General features: G+C 35.2%; 1 protein-coding gene across 1 annotated transcript; it reads right to left on the reverse strand.

Moving 5' to 3' along the window:
• Nucleotides 1–10,843: 10,843 nt before the first annotated feature.
• On the reverse strand, nt 10,844–14,707 carry LOC149954607 (cytochrome P450 2C15-like). Its single transcript, XM_090169982.1, has 5 exons — nt 14,358–14,707; nt 13,190–13,296; nt 12,119–12,374; nt 10,940–11,130; nt 10,844–10,881 (listed from the first exon to the last, which is right to left on the reverse strand). The coding sequence occupies exons 1-5, from the start codon at nt 14,705–14,707 to the stop codon at nt 10,844–10,846; spliced, it is 942 nt and encodes a 313-aa protein (XP_090026108.1).
• Nucleotides 14,708–15,162: the final 455 nt, after the last annotated feature.

The following is a 15,162-nucleotide window of genomic DNA, read 5'->3' on the forward strand; positions in this document are numbered from 1 at the left end:
CCCGGTTGCTTAGAAAGAATGGAAAGCTAATTCTTTGGGGACACGTACAGTGTGCAGAAATTATAGCCTGGTGTACCTAGTTACAAAGACCATGCCACCGGAGGTATATCATCATAGTGCCCTACGCCAGAGTCCACCTAGCCCGGACAGGTGAAAATTCAGCATGGGTAGCAGAACCCTACTACTGATGGTCGCACCTTAGACGAAGCCACCCTACCCAGCAGAAGGTGCAGCAATGGGAGGACCATTTCCCACTTCACACACAGCAGTGGCAAAAAGAGTGGATGCTGTAGCAACTCCAGCCGACACCCTACCTACGTAGGTAAGGAGTCAAACCCTTTGGAGGGAGCTCCTAAAGGGGAACGACGAGCACATAACAGTCCAAGTAACCCGGCAAAGCTGGGACCCCAAAAATCCGGGAAACAGGACCGCAGTGCCCTCATATGGAGGCCCGCCTCCCCACAGCAGGCTACCCAATCCGCTGAGGCAGCCAGTTTGCACGGCCCCTCTCCGTTAGCCGGAGCCGAAGCCCAGTATCCAGCCCACAGTATGTCAGAATTTATAGCCCGGTGAACCAAGTAACAGAGATCATACCACTGGAGGCCTATCATCATAGTGCCCTACGAAAGCGTTCACCTGGCCCTGACAGGTGTTAAAGCCATTATGGGTAGTAGTACCCTACTACTGATGGTCGCACCTTTGACGCAAGCCACTAAACCCAGCAGAAGGTGCAGCAACGGGTGGACCAATTTCCACTTCCCACACAGCAGTGGGATTAAGAGTGAATGCTATAGCAACTCTAGCCGACACCCTACCTACGTAGGTAAGGAGTCAAACCCTTTGGAGAGAGCTCCTAAAGGGGAACGACGAGCACATAACAGTCCAAGTAACCCAGCAAAGCTGGAACCGGAGATCCCGGGGGGACCCCAAAAAGCCGGGAAACAGGACCGCAGTGCCCTCATACGGAGGCCCGCCGCCCCACAGCAGGGTACCCAAACTGCCGAGGCGGCCAGTTTGCACGGACCCTCTCCGTTCGTTAGCCTGAGCCGAAGCTCAGTATCCAGCCCAAACCTGACCGAAGTTGGAGGTTTAGATAGGACCATTTGATCAGAGCTTACATCTCTCAGTGCGCCACCGCCCTTATGGGTTACAAGAGCCGGACCCCGACTCCCCGGTAAAGCCACCAGTTATTGCACACTCCGACCCCTTGAGGGCCATGGGCACACGTACATAAGTCTATGTATTTGTACCCCACTGCTCCGCCTTAAGCACTACAGGGGCCTACGAGATTAAACAGGCCGGGGCAAATGTGCGCTTTGCGAAACAACGTTCGGCCAGTGAGACAGCCAATATGACTGCTCCACATATAGCAAACAAACGCCCTCATCATGGCCCCACAAAAGGCGACACCATGGGCTGCCCGAAACCCACCCTCGCACAGCTGAGGACTAGAGTGACTTCTTCATCCACTGCAAACTATCCGCCTTAGTAGGTTACAGAATGACGAGTATGGAACACCCATGGGTTCAACTGGGATTGACAATCCTTATTGTACATTTCCTGTAAATCCCAGTTGAGATTTTGTCCGAAACTTACTAGTAACGATATAACATTAGGAAGATTTTACGCCACGAAAGTCAAGCTTGCAACTCAAATTATGAGTTATTCAGTAGCAATGGGAATACAAGAATTATTTGGGGACAAAGCGTCTGAAACAGTCAATTTCATAATTATGTTCAACCGTTAGAAATCTTGGAGAAGGCAGGCGAAAAAGATATGACGACCTAAAACCATATACCTCACTAACGGATTTGAGATTGAAAGTAAATATAATTAGGGGTATTGGGAATTTGAACTTGATTTTATTTTTTTTATTTATAATTACTATAAGTGGTTGGAAGAAGAGTGTCTCGGTTATCTGAAAGATTGGAAAAACGATGCAGATGCATACCCAAATACCTCGACTGAAGGAAAAAATACGATGAAATTAAGTCGTGAGACTTTAGAAGGTATTCATATAACAGGTAATATCGCATTCTAAATTTAAGAATAGTCATCCGAAATATTTTTTTTTCCTTTTTAGTATATTCTATCGTGGCAGCAGTAAAATTCCTTCTAGGCAGAGGAGCCGAGTTTGTACTGACAGACAAGTTTAACCAGGACCCTCTCGAAAGGCATTTCGGTAAACACCGAAGAGCGGTGGGTTGCCATTAAGACCCAGATCTACTTAATTATGAATACAGGGAACGAAAATTTAAAATCTTAAAACCTGTAATTATAGGGCGCAGGACTGGTAACACTAGAAAATTTTAAAGTTAAAATAAACTTCATTTTCAAACTTAATGTTGAGATTAATATTTCACATTTAACATCGAAATGTTACAAAGTAACAATTAAAAATAAGTTACTTAAAATTAACATTATAATTTATTATTTCATTTAACAATAAGAACTTTAATTGAGTTTAATATTGTATTTTCAAATTCATTGTCGATACCTATATTTCATAAGGATATTTAAAATTTTACTAAGTAACATTTGGAATAAGTATCACATACTATTTTTAAAGCGTTTGTTCTGCCTCTCTCATTATCTTCAACCCATAATAAATTCCACATTTTAACAACTTCCTCCTTTTCTAGTTTTTCTTTGATTTGTTTTCCTAAATTTATTTTCAATAAGAACAGATGGCTTAAAAGTAGGTTCAGTTTCCTTATATATCAGATCGAAAAATTGATAAGCCTTAGACATTAATGTTATTAAACCTCCTCTGCTTAATTCTTTAGTTTTGAGCAAAGTATAGTTTTGATTTCTCAGTTTTCTTTTTAAATGGGAAAATCTCATGATTTTCAGGAATTGTTTTAGTGGATATATAAAAAGGATCTTCGGTATCTGTACTCTACGAATAAAAAGTTCTAGAAGTACTTAATGTATTCAATACGTAAACTAACCAGCAAGTTTGTTATACCACAATAATTTGGTAATGGAAAAGGGTGAGATTTGGGCGGTCCTTTTCCTCCAACAAAATGCTTTGAGCACACATAATCTGTTTTCTTTATTAAATCACTCCTAAATGAAACATTAGTTTGATCTATTTTTAGGCTTTGGGAAGGGCAAAAATATGATTCCATCCATAAACGCTTCTTAAGCTTTCCTAGTGCTACTTGGGCAATCAAGGTAACAACATTTTTTATGATAAACCATTTTAAATGAATATTTTTTCCTAAAAGCAAAAGCGCAAGCCCTTGGAGAACCGCTAGCCCAAGGCCTAATAATATCTTCAGTTAAATTAAAAAATTTCGATAAACGGAAATCGACAGAGGGATACGATGCGCGTAGTCAAGGAAATCGCGATGCGCGTTGTAGATTCGCCATCTCTCTGGCGCTCGCACGAAAACATGCTTAAAACTTAACCGCCACTCCCGGTATAGTTCCTCCAAGGTCTGCCGACGTCGAGAGAGCTTTCAAATTATCAAAGAGTGAGAAAGGCAAGTCTGTCGTTGGAACACGTTGCCGATACCTTGACGTACTCGGAATACAGAACTAATCAAATAAAAATGATATTGGAAAGCTAAAAATAAATGCAGACAAATATTTGTTTTGATGAAATAATTGTTGGATTGTTATGCAACTTGTAAATCAACATTTCCAAAATAATGAGAATAAATTATGACTAATTTCCCAAAATACCCTAGCAGCTCCGTAGTTCTATAAGTAACATAATACTAACAAATATGCCACTGTACCTTTGCAGCTTACAAAATTCTTTAATGGTTTGTTGCCCATTAAAAAAAGAACTGCAAAAGATGAAAACGCCCCTAGTAGCACAAAATCACTGGACCGGCGCTGGTGAAATTGTGTCGGCCAGCAGTGTCGGCGCGGCAGCGGTCAGCAATCGGAAATGTCCTACCTGGCCAACAGGTGGATTTGGTGTTGGGCTTCCCACAATTAACCAGCATATTCCCAACAATGAGACCTATATTCTTCCGACCATTGGGCCTACACGTACGCATCTATTGGGCCTACATTTACGCATCTATTTTGCCTACACTAAAGTCCCATTTTCATGCTCGCTCGTAGCGGGTAAAAATCGACAAAATCCGCTTCCGCTACACACTTTTTCACTTTCCGCGTCGATCTGTTTCAAACAGATATTTTAGCTTTATTTTCACGCTTGCGAGTGGCGGATGCGAATTTAGACCATTTTTATCCGCTACCAGCGAGCATGAAAATGGGCCTTTACGCATCTAATTTGCCTACACTTACGCATCTATTTTGCCTACACTTGCGCATCTATTTTTCCTACACTTGCGCATCCAATGGGCCTACACTTATGCATCTATTTTGCCTACACGGTACACGTATATAGTTTATATCGCACATATATTTAGCCTTTATTTTTCCAGCGGTTCAGCCTACATAACTTCGTTAATTACGCTAACGTTAGGGTGACTCTGATGTTACTTTTTCCGGCCTATACATTTGGCCAAAATTTTACTCAGACTTTACAATCATTCAAAAATTCCTCAATTCATTTAAAAATGCCTAATTCTTAGAAGAATCAAAAAATAAATAAAGAAAATAATTTTTTTTATTAATTTTAGACAATTGTTTTATTGTGAGTCTTTAGCGTCATCACATTTTTGCTTTTTACCGCGTCTTTCGCGACCTCCTTTTCTCTCTGGAGCTCCTCTTATGAATTTTTTAAAGCCGAAGCCACAATAAATTCTTAAACTCCCTTGAAGTTTAACTGGATTGCACCTGAGTCAAAAAAGCATTTCAGTTTTACTTTGAGTTAGTTTTGCAAATTTTTGTGATAACTTTACCTACTATGAAATTTTTATTTCGGAAAATGCATATTTTTCTCTTGAACAAACCCAGTTGAACTGAAGCACTATTTCATGTGTAATATATTATATAATATATATATATTTATATATAAATATTCTTTTACAGCAGTCTGAGATCTGTTTTCCTCCGCAAGACACGAAAATCTTAATCTGTAAATATCAAGTAAAATATAGTTAACTAAACATTTATGTAACAGTAAATATTGAATGCAACCTACAGCTTTTTTTCTATTTTCTTCACACTCCAGAACCTTCTTAGCAATTTAAGTTCATCGATTGAACTAATTGGCAATTTTGGAAAACCTTCTATTTCCGTCAACTCCAGGCTATTTCCACCATAAGAGTATTATTGAGTATGAAGTCCATTTTCATATTCAAATCTGTTAACACGTGAATCACAGTCCATTTAAATGTTTCGTCACCATCTTCTAGAAATTAAAATAATTATTATAATAAACATGGCCTTTTAGCGATAGCTACACGGCTTTGTTATTACTGTCAACTTAAAAAAAAACACATGATAATCGGAATACATTACATGGTTTACCCGACAGTAGGTAAAAGCCTACCAATGGCTTTGCTTTGTTGAAACATTTTTGACATGACAGCTTTACTTATCGGCTGGGAAGTTCATGAGCTACCCTGTTCCAAAGTTTGAAAATAAAAGTTTTGGTCAGTGCCGCCTTAAAAGTTTTAAATCTTTTCAGTGTTAATAACAGTATTATTTGTAAATAAAATTGTGCATATAATTATGCATAAATAATTATTAAAAAAAATAAAATAACCATAATCTTGTTTAAATTAATTGAAAATTTTTATCCACATTTAAAAACTTAAGGCTTTGCACCCCTGTATGTATATGGTAATAGCTAAATTATACAACTTTCTTTCATAAATAATTAATCATTCTGGATCAATTAGTATTTACATATTTAATGTAAGATATCACATAGTACTAACTATTACTACTAAACATTTTTATTAAAGTTTATGGTTCATTTGGTTGAGCTGCTTTTAAAAATGTGTACATTGTTTATTAAAATAACCATTATCTTTTTAAATTAATTTTATTTATTTTTTAAAAACTTATGCAGAGCTGCAGTATCAAAAACTCCCAGTAAATTAACTATATAGTATCAATTATTATTATTATTATTAAGTATTTTAATCTATGTTAACTATTGTCAACTATTAAGGGCTTTACCGTTTAATAAAATTTTGAAATTGGCGGCTTAAAGATAAAAATTAGTATGACATCTCTCATAGGCTATGGTTGGTTATAAAAATGTATGTTTTTAGAGATAAATTACTAATACCATATTTAAGTTAATTATTAATGAACAGTTTAAACGCGTTTCGAGTTTTTTTTAAGCTAAATATTTCGCGGAATAATTTATTAAAAATCAGCCCTCTAGCAAAAGACGGCGCAAGCACCGTTACTCGAAAGAAAAGTAAACAAACGAACACGTGGTTTTCAGAAGATGTCATTTGCCCAGGTTGTTTGTCAGTAAGTAGGAATAATAATATCAATTCCATTTCTACTATAAATCATTAGGAGCTTTACAAACTAAGTAATTATATTTTTAGATTTAAACAAACTAGAGTATAGTAAAGGATATGATCTAAGGAAGTTGTGTAAAAACAAACTTTGAGCTTTTTCTTTCTACCGATATTGAAAAGGTAGGTTGTGGTTCAATGGAATGTTTTTATAACTAAATATACCTGTATATGTGAATTTATAAGTGGTTGTTGTTTATTTACCAAATTTTATTAATTATAATTCTGATTAGTGTCATATTTAAAACATGGTTTCTAACGGTGGTCTGTCATTATTCAGTATCTTGTTTTCAAAGATGCAATCTATGATGAACTAAGAGTCAAAATGCCTAATGATCTTCAAAACAGTCAGTTTATTGGTATAATATCAACAGTGTCATTGAACAAATCATAAATTATACACCCAAGGAATTAAACAAGAGATACGATGGGCTTGACTATAAAAGAATTTACTTTGATGTGTTTACCGTTATTAATTAAGCCATACGTATGTAATTGTAATAATTTTCTTTTAAGTGGTTAGCGTGTACCATTAAGCATAGGCCAAAAAACTAATAGCATTTCAAATTATGTTAATACCAGTCGAATGGAATCGAAAGTTGATAAGACTTATGACGAAGCGTAAAATAAAGATTTTATGGTAATTAATTATTGAGCAATTTTGGTTTAATTTTCATTTTATTACAATTAGTTTCATAACACCTCCGACGTATCTTTTGGCAGTATTCTTGGATGGCAAAGATAGGATGCTGTAACGTCTAGGGTAGTTGTAAACTTTTGGAGAAGGAATGTTCCATGTAACGCATTGCCTAACGGAAACTTCATTTCATGTAGGGCGCTTTTTGTTGTAGTTGCAAACTAGGTAATAATAATAATAATAATCAGCTAGGTTTTACAAGAAAATAGCTTCATCGTTTCCTTCGTCAGCGTCAGTCATTAGTCGTTGAGCCTTCTTATTAACTGATATCATTCAAAATATTGCAATATTTTAGAAAAACGAACTATTTGATTCGAAAACTTTACTTTTAATAGTGAAATGGTGGAATTTTTCTATTAAAATTCGCAATAATTCTTCCATAACAATTCAAAATAACTCCAACAAGTTAAATCGACCACCATTGAAAAGCTTTAAAATACCGCTGAAATATTTAAATTTAGGGTGGGCTCGACAACGCCTCTAGCGGAGATTTCTCACTGTCGCGAAAATACATAGGATGATAATTCTCAGAGCGCACGCGGAGCAAGCGCGTGCAGGGGGCCGTGGTATAGGAAAGATAATCACTTGATCATTAGAGATGTGGGTATAAGAAATATTTCGCTGGTCTGCTTGTATCTTGGATAAATTATTTTACAAGCTTTTTGCCGCATCATTGTTATCGAAATATACTATTGTACATAAATGGTAATTGTTAGATAAGCATTCTGGCAAGGTTATTAATTCTCTATTTTTAATCAATATTACATTACGAAACTGATCTGTAACAACATTTTCCCTTGTTCAGTTTTCATACATGCTAAAAACATTTTTAATTTCACATATAAAAAAAGGAAATTAATTAGGTGATAACTCATTACGAGTACTAATTTGCAAAATAAATCTGCACGAGCTAGTTACAACTACGTAGCCGAGCTGCAGACGCCTATCCAAATCATAGATATAAGAAACTTATATAAAGGTCTAGATAAAATATTTCAAAGGGAGTGAATACGGAGGTGACAGCTAGCAGAAACGCGTAATTTCTGCAGACTATCCTTATAAGACGCTATCTATCGGTAAGAAAGTTCGTGCTATCGTCGCGAGAGCCATTGTCTTCTGCTTAAAAATGATACTAAAAGTCACCAACAGATGGTGTCTTAAGACTACGGTCTACGGAAAGGTCAAGCACTTAGTACTAAAATGCTAAGAGAGCTCGCGCTCTTGGTCACGTGCCTTCCTCGATGTCTGCTAGGTGTCAATTCCGTATTTTATGTTACGCTTGGGACGCCCCGAAATTTATCTAGACCTTTATATACATTTCTTATATCTATGATCCAGAACTAAACACGCGTACTCCTTTACAATTTAAAATTTTCTCAGTTTACTGTTACAGTTTCAAGGCTCAAATTTAAGGGAAGGGTTTTTAAAATATATAAAAGCTGAGGAAAATTGATGGAAATTATTTTAGAAATATATTTCGCTTTTGAAAATTCCAAAAACAAAACTCTTTAAACCTAAAACATTTTCTATATCTGCGCCTTTATAGATCTCAATTACTCCCCCTTAAATCAACCTTTCAACTGCTTTGATAAAAGCATTTTTTATTTAATTTGTTCTGTCATTGTACTGAAATGGCCTAATCTACTTGCGCATTTTACTGGTAGCTTCCTTACTGGGTTTTACGGGCTTATAAAGAAATTTGTAAAAATGGTAGACATGGGCAAAGGTAGGAAATCGTAGTTTTCAAGCTAGCAGTTTTTACAAGTGAGGAATTAAATGAGATTGATGTAGAACTGGTTTATGGTTACGAAGCTCTTTACCATATTTCATGGCCAAAACTTGGTACTGTTTTTGACCTTGCCACTAAGATATGTCAATATGAGAACGATAATCACAAAGTGGATTTCAAAACAATATTGTAAGAAGGGGTGCCCAAATATTAAATTAAATAGACATCTACTTAAAATATTAAAATTGTTTTTTTAGGTCGAAACCACTTTTGACTGATGGTGGGTGGATTGGCGCCCTCTGATTTTTTTAACACGGTTTTCGTGAAGAAATTGAAAGGAAAGCTATAACTCATTTCTTTATCATTCAATACAAAGTAAGAATTACACACTGCGAATATAGATTTTTAATCACAACAAAATTTGTTACAATTAAAATAATTAAACGAACAAAAATTCAATCTCTAGCTTTAAATAATACACGATTATTTAATAAGGCGAGAATTGAAATGGGCATCTGAACTTTATCCTGGTTTAGGAATCGAATTTGGTATTTCTGAGAAATTTGACTTATATACGAGAAAATGATAAGTTTTCCAACAGATTCACCAGGGCAGCTTCTTCTTCCTGTTCCAAAATCAAAAAGTCAAATTATAAATTAGTACGTCCAATAAACTCTGCGTTAACGGCTCAAATACTAATATTTAAGCATGTTGACGAGTGCTTTATTTAAAAACAAGCAAGTGAATTTAAAGAATAAGGTTTACCCTTTCCTTATCTTAAGGACCATTTCTGCTCCTTAATAAGGACAATATTTCTGCAGGATCGGAGTAGAATACGATAGATCGAGTGTAAGGAGAATTTAAAATTTAAGTACAATTTTTGATCATGACGAGAGTGGTAGAATCGGACCCCTGAAATTTTTCTTAAAACTTTCATTTGTTATGAAATATTAAGCTTAATGTTTCATTAGGAATTTGAGCGCTTCTATGACCCACAGGATTGGCATCTGCCCAATGAATAAAATATCTCAATATTATTCTTTGGATAAAAAGTATTTCTTACAATTATTCACCCGCATATTCGCTGTAAATTCTGTCTTTTAGCAATATCTCTTCACGCGAGGTACAATTAAGTGGGTCACTAACTTGAAAGTGTAATATTATCTATGGATCCGTTACCAAATAGTCTGCTTCGCTCCAGAATTCAACTATAATGCCGATCAAAGTGAAAAATCGGAGGTAGTGTTTTTTCGTTGGGTCAAAACCAATCGCTATGCATTACTGCTTTTATTGTTTTCAGCAGATGACGCATTCGGCGAATTTGGCTTGTTTATCTTAATTCAGCTGACAGTATCTACCAAATTTACAAACGTATAGGGATAGAAGGGCCTTCGATTCTGTACCTTGTGTAAATATTTGAGAAGTATCTTCTGGTTGCTTCCTCAGAGTAATAATTTGTTTGCGCAATGTAACCGATAACCCAATTTATTTTTGTACCGACTAATGCGCTTACGTTTATAGAACCTCTGAAGTCTCCAGGGGATTAGCAACTTTGGCCTCTCGTTATGAGGGATTTTTAGTGCTTTCGCATTTCCTTGAATATTTAGATTGAAGTCGTGCTGTTTATTTATATTTTAAAGAGACTTCTTTGATTGATTTTGTCTAAACAACGTACGACTTTTAGTATTTATTATTTTTTTTAGTAATTTATTTCATTAACTAATTAACTAGCTTAGATTTAGCCCATTTTGGTCTTTATTTTGGATAAAATTACAAACCATTAGACGCAAGTGCAAGAAAATTAATTTGGTTAATGTTGGTTTATTTTTTATACATTTTATAAACTGTAAGAATTATCCAATTCGTTTCAACTACAACTACTTTCTTTATAAAAGTTAAGACCTACTTTACCACCCGCGGTGTGGAACCTATAATAAAGTAGTCGCAAATTCTTAAAATGTTGTAATAAATGTTGTTTTTAAATATTTAATAGTATTTAATAGTATTTTTTTATTCCTGGATAAATTCGTGTGACAACACCTCCACGACTATTAAAAAAAGTGATTTGCAGAACTTATTGAATTAAAGATCCGTGAGTAAACTTACCTAGACCAAAAACGAGCGAGTAATCAGCGAGGGAATTAAATTTTTTGCCATCTTCAGTAATAAATCTCTCTGGTCTGAACACTTTGGGATCTCCATATAATTCCTTACTTTCGCGGATTGACGAGAACAACAGCAGGACGTTAGAACCTTTCGGTATGTCGTAGTTTCCAATCCTTTCATCTTCCAGAGCTCTATGATTGAATTGAACAAATTGATTATCGTTTGCTTGCACAAAATCTCATTTCGGGAGAAATGGTATTTCGTCGATTTGAGAAAAAAAAGGGAGAAGTCGACAAAGCTCCCTCGTCAATTTAAATTCTGGGGCGGGTGTTTAAATATTTCCCCTTGTAATGGGAAACATGACGATTTATAACATTAAATGTAATGATATCGGTAAATGATATCTTGTCACCGTTTCCTTTCTATAATTGCTCTGCTTTAGCCGTTATCTATTCGTGATCGAACCGGGATCATGCCGCAATCAATCAGTAGTCATTTTGTTATCGCTTTAATCGTATAAATTCGTCTTCAAAATGAACGGTAAATAGTGCAGCCCTTCGAAGGACGCGCTCAAGCCTGTACGAAACAAACACCGCCTTTATTCAATAAAATAAGTCAAAAATGAAGACGTTCTCGTTTCATTACAGAAGCGTTTGACTCGTGAAAAACTTTCCATACAGAATTCATTATAACATTTTTCGAATATCAACGTGCAATGCCATATAATATAATTTCGTCCAGTGGCATTATAAATGGTTAATCTATTTCTGTTTATTGTACACGGCACAGAAAAAGTCCAATTAAAAATAAAAAGTGAATGACTATTTTAAAATCTTAACGCATCAATTTCGCTAGTCCTTCAACAAACGCGTTTCTATTTCTTATTTGGAACTTAATGTTTCACGTTTATGCAACTTTGGATTCGTGTCACGTTATCCCCCTATTACGTGAAAAAATACCTATTAATATGTCGCGTTTCTTTAAAGCATGGCATTTTTAATTGGATACTAGAAAAGGAACTTATATTTAAGGTGTAGTATTAGTATTTTATCTCTTTCATTTCGACGAATGTATGCGAAGGTTTTACCGTTTAAATAAATAATATACCAAGTGTGGCAATTTTGATTTCGTGTGTTAATAACACCGTGTACAGAAATAAAACAGATAATTTCAACGTACATTAAGTTTTCTTGCAGCGATATAAGGTTATAGTAACGGTAAACCTCCAAGATGAAAGCTTGCATTTGGGGTAGATTGTGTCTGTCGCTCCACTCGGGCAATCTATCTTTGCCCACTACGGAAATCACTTCTTGGTGTATTTTGTCTTGGCTGTTTTGGTGAAGAGCCAACGCTGTATACAGAATTACAAGAGTTCTTTGCGCCGTGTCACCTAGTGCACCACAAAACCCTGTCAAATTTGGAACAATAGTTTCCCCTAAAAAATAACAATGTTAGTCAATTTACATTTAGTCAAATCTATTGGCGACTCGCTGCACGAGATTAGTTTAATTTTTATGTTTAGCTTTTAAAAACAACACCCAAAAATAGAAATGGGCAAATTTATTTGTATAAAGATGAAAATATATTATTTCAGCCGGTCGCAGGGGCAGGACATCAAATTCACAGTATCGTCATCATAACGTAGTGAGAAAATAACGTGTAGCTTGACCCATTCAGCATTGCCTATTTTCGGGGCTAATCAGAGAGACGAGAAGTAATCGGGAAACTTAGCACAAAGCTTGTTTTAGGCTGTATATTAATATGTTCGTGGTAATAGTCCAGGTATTCCAAACTTTGAATTACTCATTTGGACTTCAAATGGTTAAAAACAAGTACTTGTATAGTGACTCTATAACGATCGTTTTCTCCACTATAATTTATCTCCTTACAACCTTTAATACCTGCGATTCATTTTTAATTAGCTTTTTACATTCAATATAAGGTTGGTATGAATTATTTAAATTTTTAATGTTGATTTAACTGCAAAGCTCCTATATTCCTTTATATTTAAATTTCAAGAAATATTTTGTTCAAAAATAGGTTATATCCCTCTAAAGACCGCGATCGTGTGTGAAAACAGTACAATTTTGGCGGAAAAGTGAACTCAACAAAGTTCGTCCAACATTCTGGTGAAGGAGTAAAAAATTTGGTTTCCTTAAAGGCATAGTTTGATAGCTAACAAATATAAAAGCCAGGAGATGGGAACCACTCCACTTTTAATAAAATATAAAAATATTTATAGTTACATACTAGTAAACGTTTTCAAATGAATATTTCTGATTTCCTGAATGTACAAGTCAATAAGATCTTTCATGTGACCCTCAACAAAGCTCTTCTCGTGCCTTTCTATTTCTTGCCTAAAAATAAAATGCGGGTTATTTAAGCACGTAGAATAATTGCTCCTAATAAATAATCTAGATTTTAAAATTATACGAAACATATGGAAAAATATTTGAAATTTACCGCGGTCAATAAGAAAAGTTATTTAAAAGGATGCTTTTCCAAGAGGCTTTATTTTTTTATTTTGTTAAGAATTGTCAAATGTGTCCTCGACAGGAGAAGGAGATAGTATATGTTTTCAGATATGGTAATATTTATACAATTTAGTGGAAACAGTTAACGTAAATACATTTAAGCAAGTCATACATAATTTTGCTAAGTATTACGTGTTATTAAAAGACCTCTTAAATAATTTCATTAAACGTATTAACGTTTTAGCTCAATACTGATTTAAACTTCATTTAATATTTTCTACCGTTTTTGCAAAACAATTTTCTTGATAAAACCTCGATATATTCCGATATTTAACTTCAATTTCTGAGCCATCACATATTTTTAAATTTCAATTTTCATCCTATAATATACAGATTAATACCCATAATTATGTGAAAAACTCGGAAACACGTTCTACGGATTCTATCGTGTAAACTATGTCTATTGAACATGGATCCTAAAGCTCTCAGTTTCAGAGATCAAGGCTCGGCATTGGTAAGTTTCTGCTTTGGCGTTTTTAAATACGATTAATATTATTTCAATAGACGAGGATTGCGAATATTCTTAATTGAAAGGGAGAAGCCCTACAATACCACGAGTTACAATCTCATATCCTTTCTCCGTGTTTTAAATAAAAAAAGAGAGTATAATTAATCTTTGGTTACCTACACCAACATAGGATATAGGTTATCACAAACATCCACGGCCTTCACTGAAACTGAGCTTATCGTTTCAAACTTATACTTGAAGCGCTTCTTACAAGCAATTGCCGGAAAATGACGTATTTTCATTTCAAGATGGAGCTCATTCGGGGCAGTACGGGCGTGCTTTAAGGTCGAATAGCGTTCGTGGATGATACATTATAAAGGGATCAAATCTAAGAAAATGGATTTGCTAATTTACAACTTTAGAAATGAGAACTTACTCTACTTCCACTTCGAGATCTTTGGCAGCTTTGATACCATTTTTAATGATGGAATTAATTCTCGGCAGAACACTTTTCAGTAATGGGTAGTAAAAGATCTTTTTGGTTTCAAAAAAGTAAGGCAGAAAAATTCCCTGGAATTCTTGAACTGTATTTCCAAATTTGGAGTTTGGATCAAATGGAACGTTTGCTATGCTTTTACAAACTACACTAGCGGCTTCGTAGAGAAAAACTTCACTTAATTTAAGAGCAGTTCCATCGAGATCTGGCATTGTGTTAACGAATCTCGCGACGTGATCTTGAACTTTAGTAGCCCAATCCAATTGCCCTTCGCTTAACGTTCTTGACATGAGTTGCTTAAAAAATTGCCGATGCTCTTTATAATAGACTCTGTCACTAGTTTCAAACACATCTGAAACGTGATAAAGATCTATAGCGTCAAAATTATTAAAATGCTTAGTGCTGTCTGTTATTGAAAAAAATATAAGCGGTAATAACATAAATAAATCAATATTTCTAAAATGTTTGAAGGTTTTTGGGCTGATCCGATTTTTAACTGTTGTTATATATTTGTTAGTCTGAAAAGGTTTAGGGAGACGTGATTTTGTATTTCCCTTTTATAAAACTACAGTGGCGTAGAAAAAGGGGTTTTCCCGGTCCAGACCTCCCTCTGGGGCCGACCTTTGACTTTACTACATTTCTACCGCCTTCTCGACCCACTCTGTACATTCACAATCTTCGATCCCCCTTTGACAAATTTCTGACTACGACACTGTTTATCTATTTTATAATTAGTAGGTAATGT

This window comes from Leiobunum rupestre, chromosome 3 (genome assembly GCF_980474605.1).
Source record: "Leiobunum rupestre chromosome 3, qqLeiRupe1.1.hap1, whole genome shotgun sequence".
NCBI lineage: Eukaryota > Metazoa > Arthropoda > Arachnida > Opiliones > Sclerosomatidae > Leiobunum > Leiobunum rupestre.

Coding starts and splice junctions, on each gene's coding strand:
- LOC149954607 (XM_090169982.1), bottom strand. CDS start 14,707: ATGTCAAGAACGTTAAGCGAAGGGCAATTGGATTGGGCTACTAAAGTT. Junction 13,297..14,357: donor GATCTCGAAGTGGAAGTAGA/GTAAGTTCTCAT, acceptor TTTTATTTTTAG/GCAAGAAATAGAAAGGCACG. Junction 12,375..13,189: donor TCATTTGAAAACGTTTACTA/GTATGTAACTAT, acceptor GTTATTTTTTAG/GGGAAACTATTGTTCCAAAT.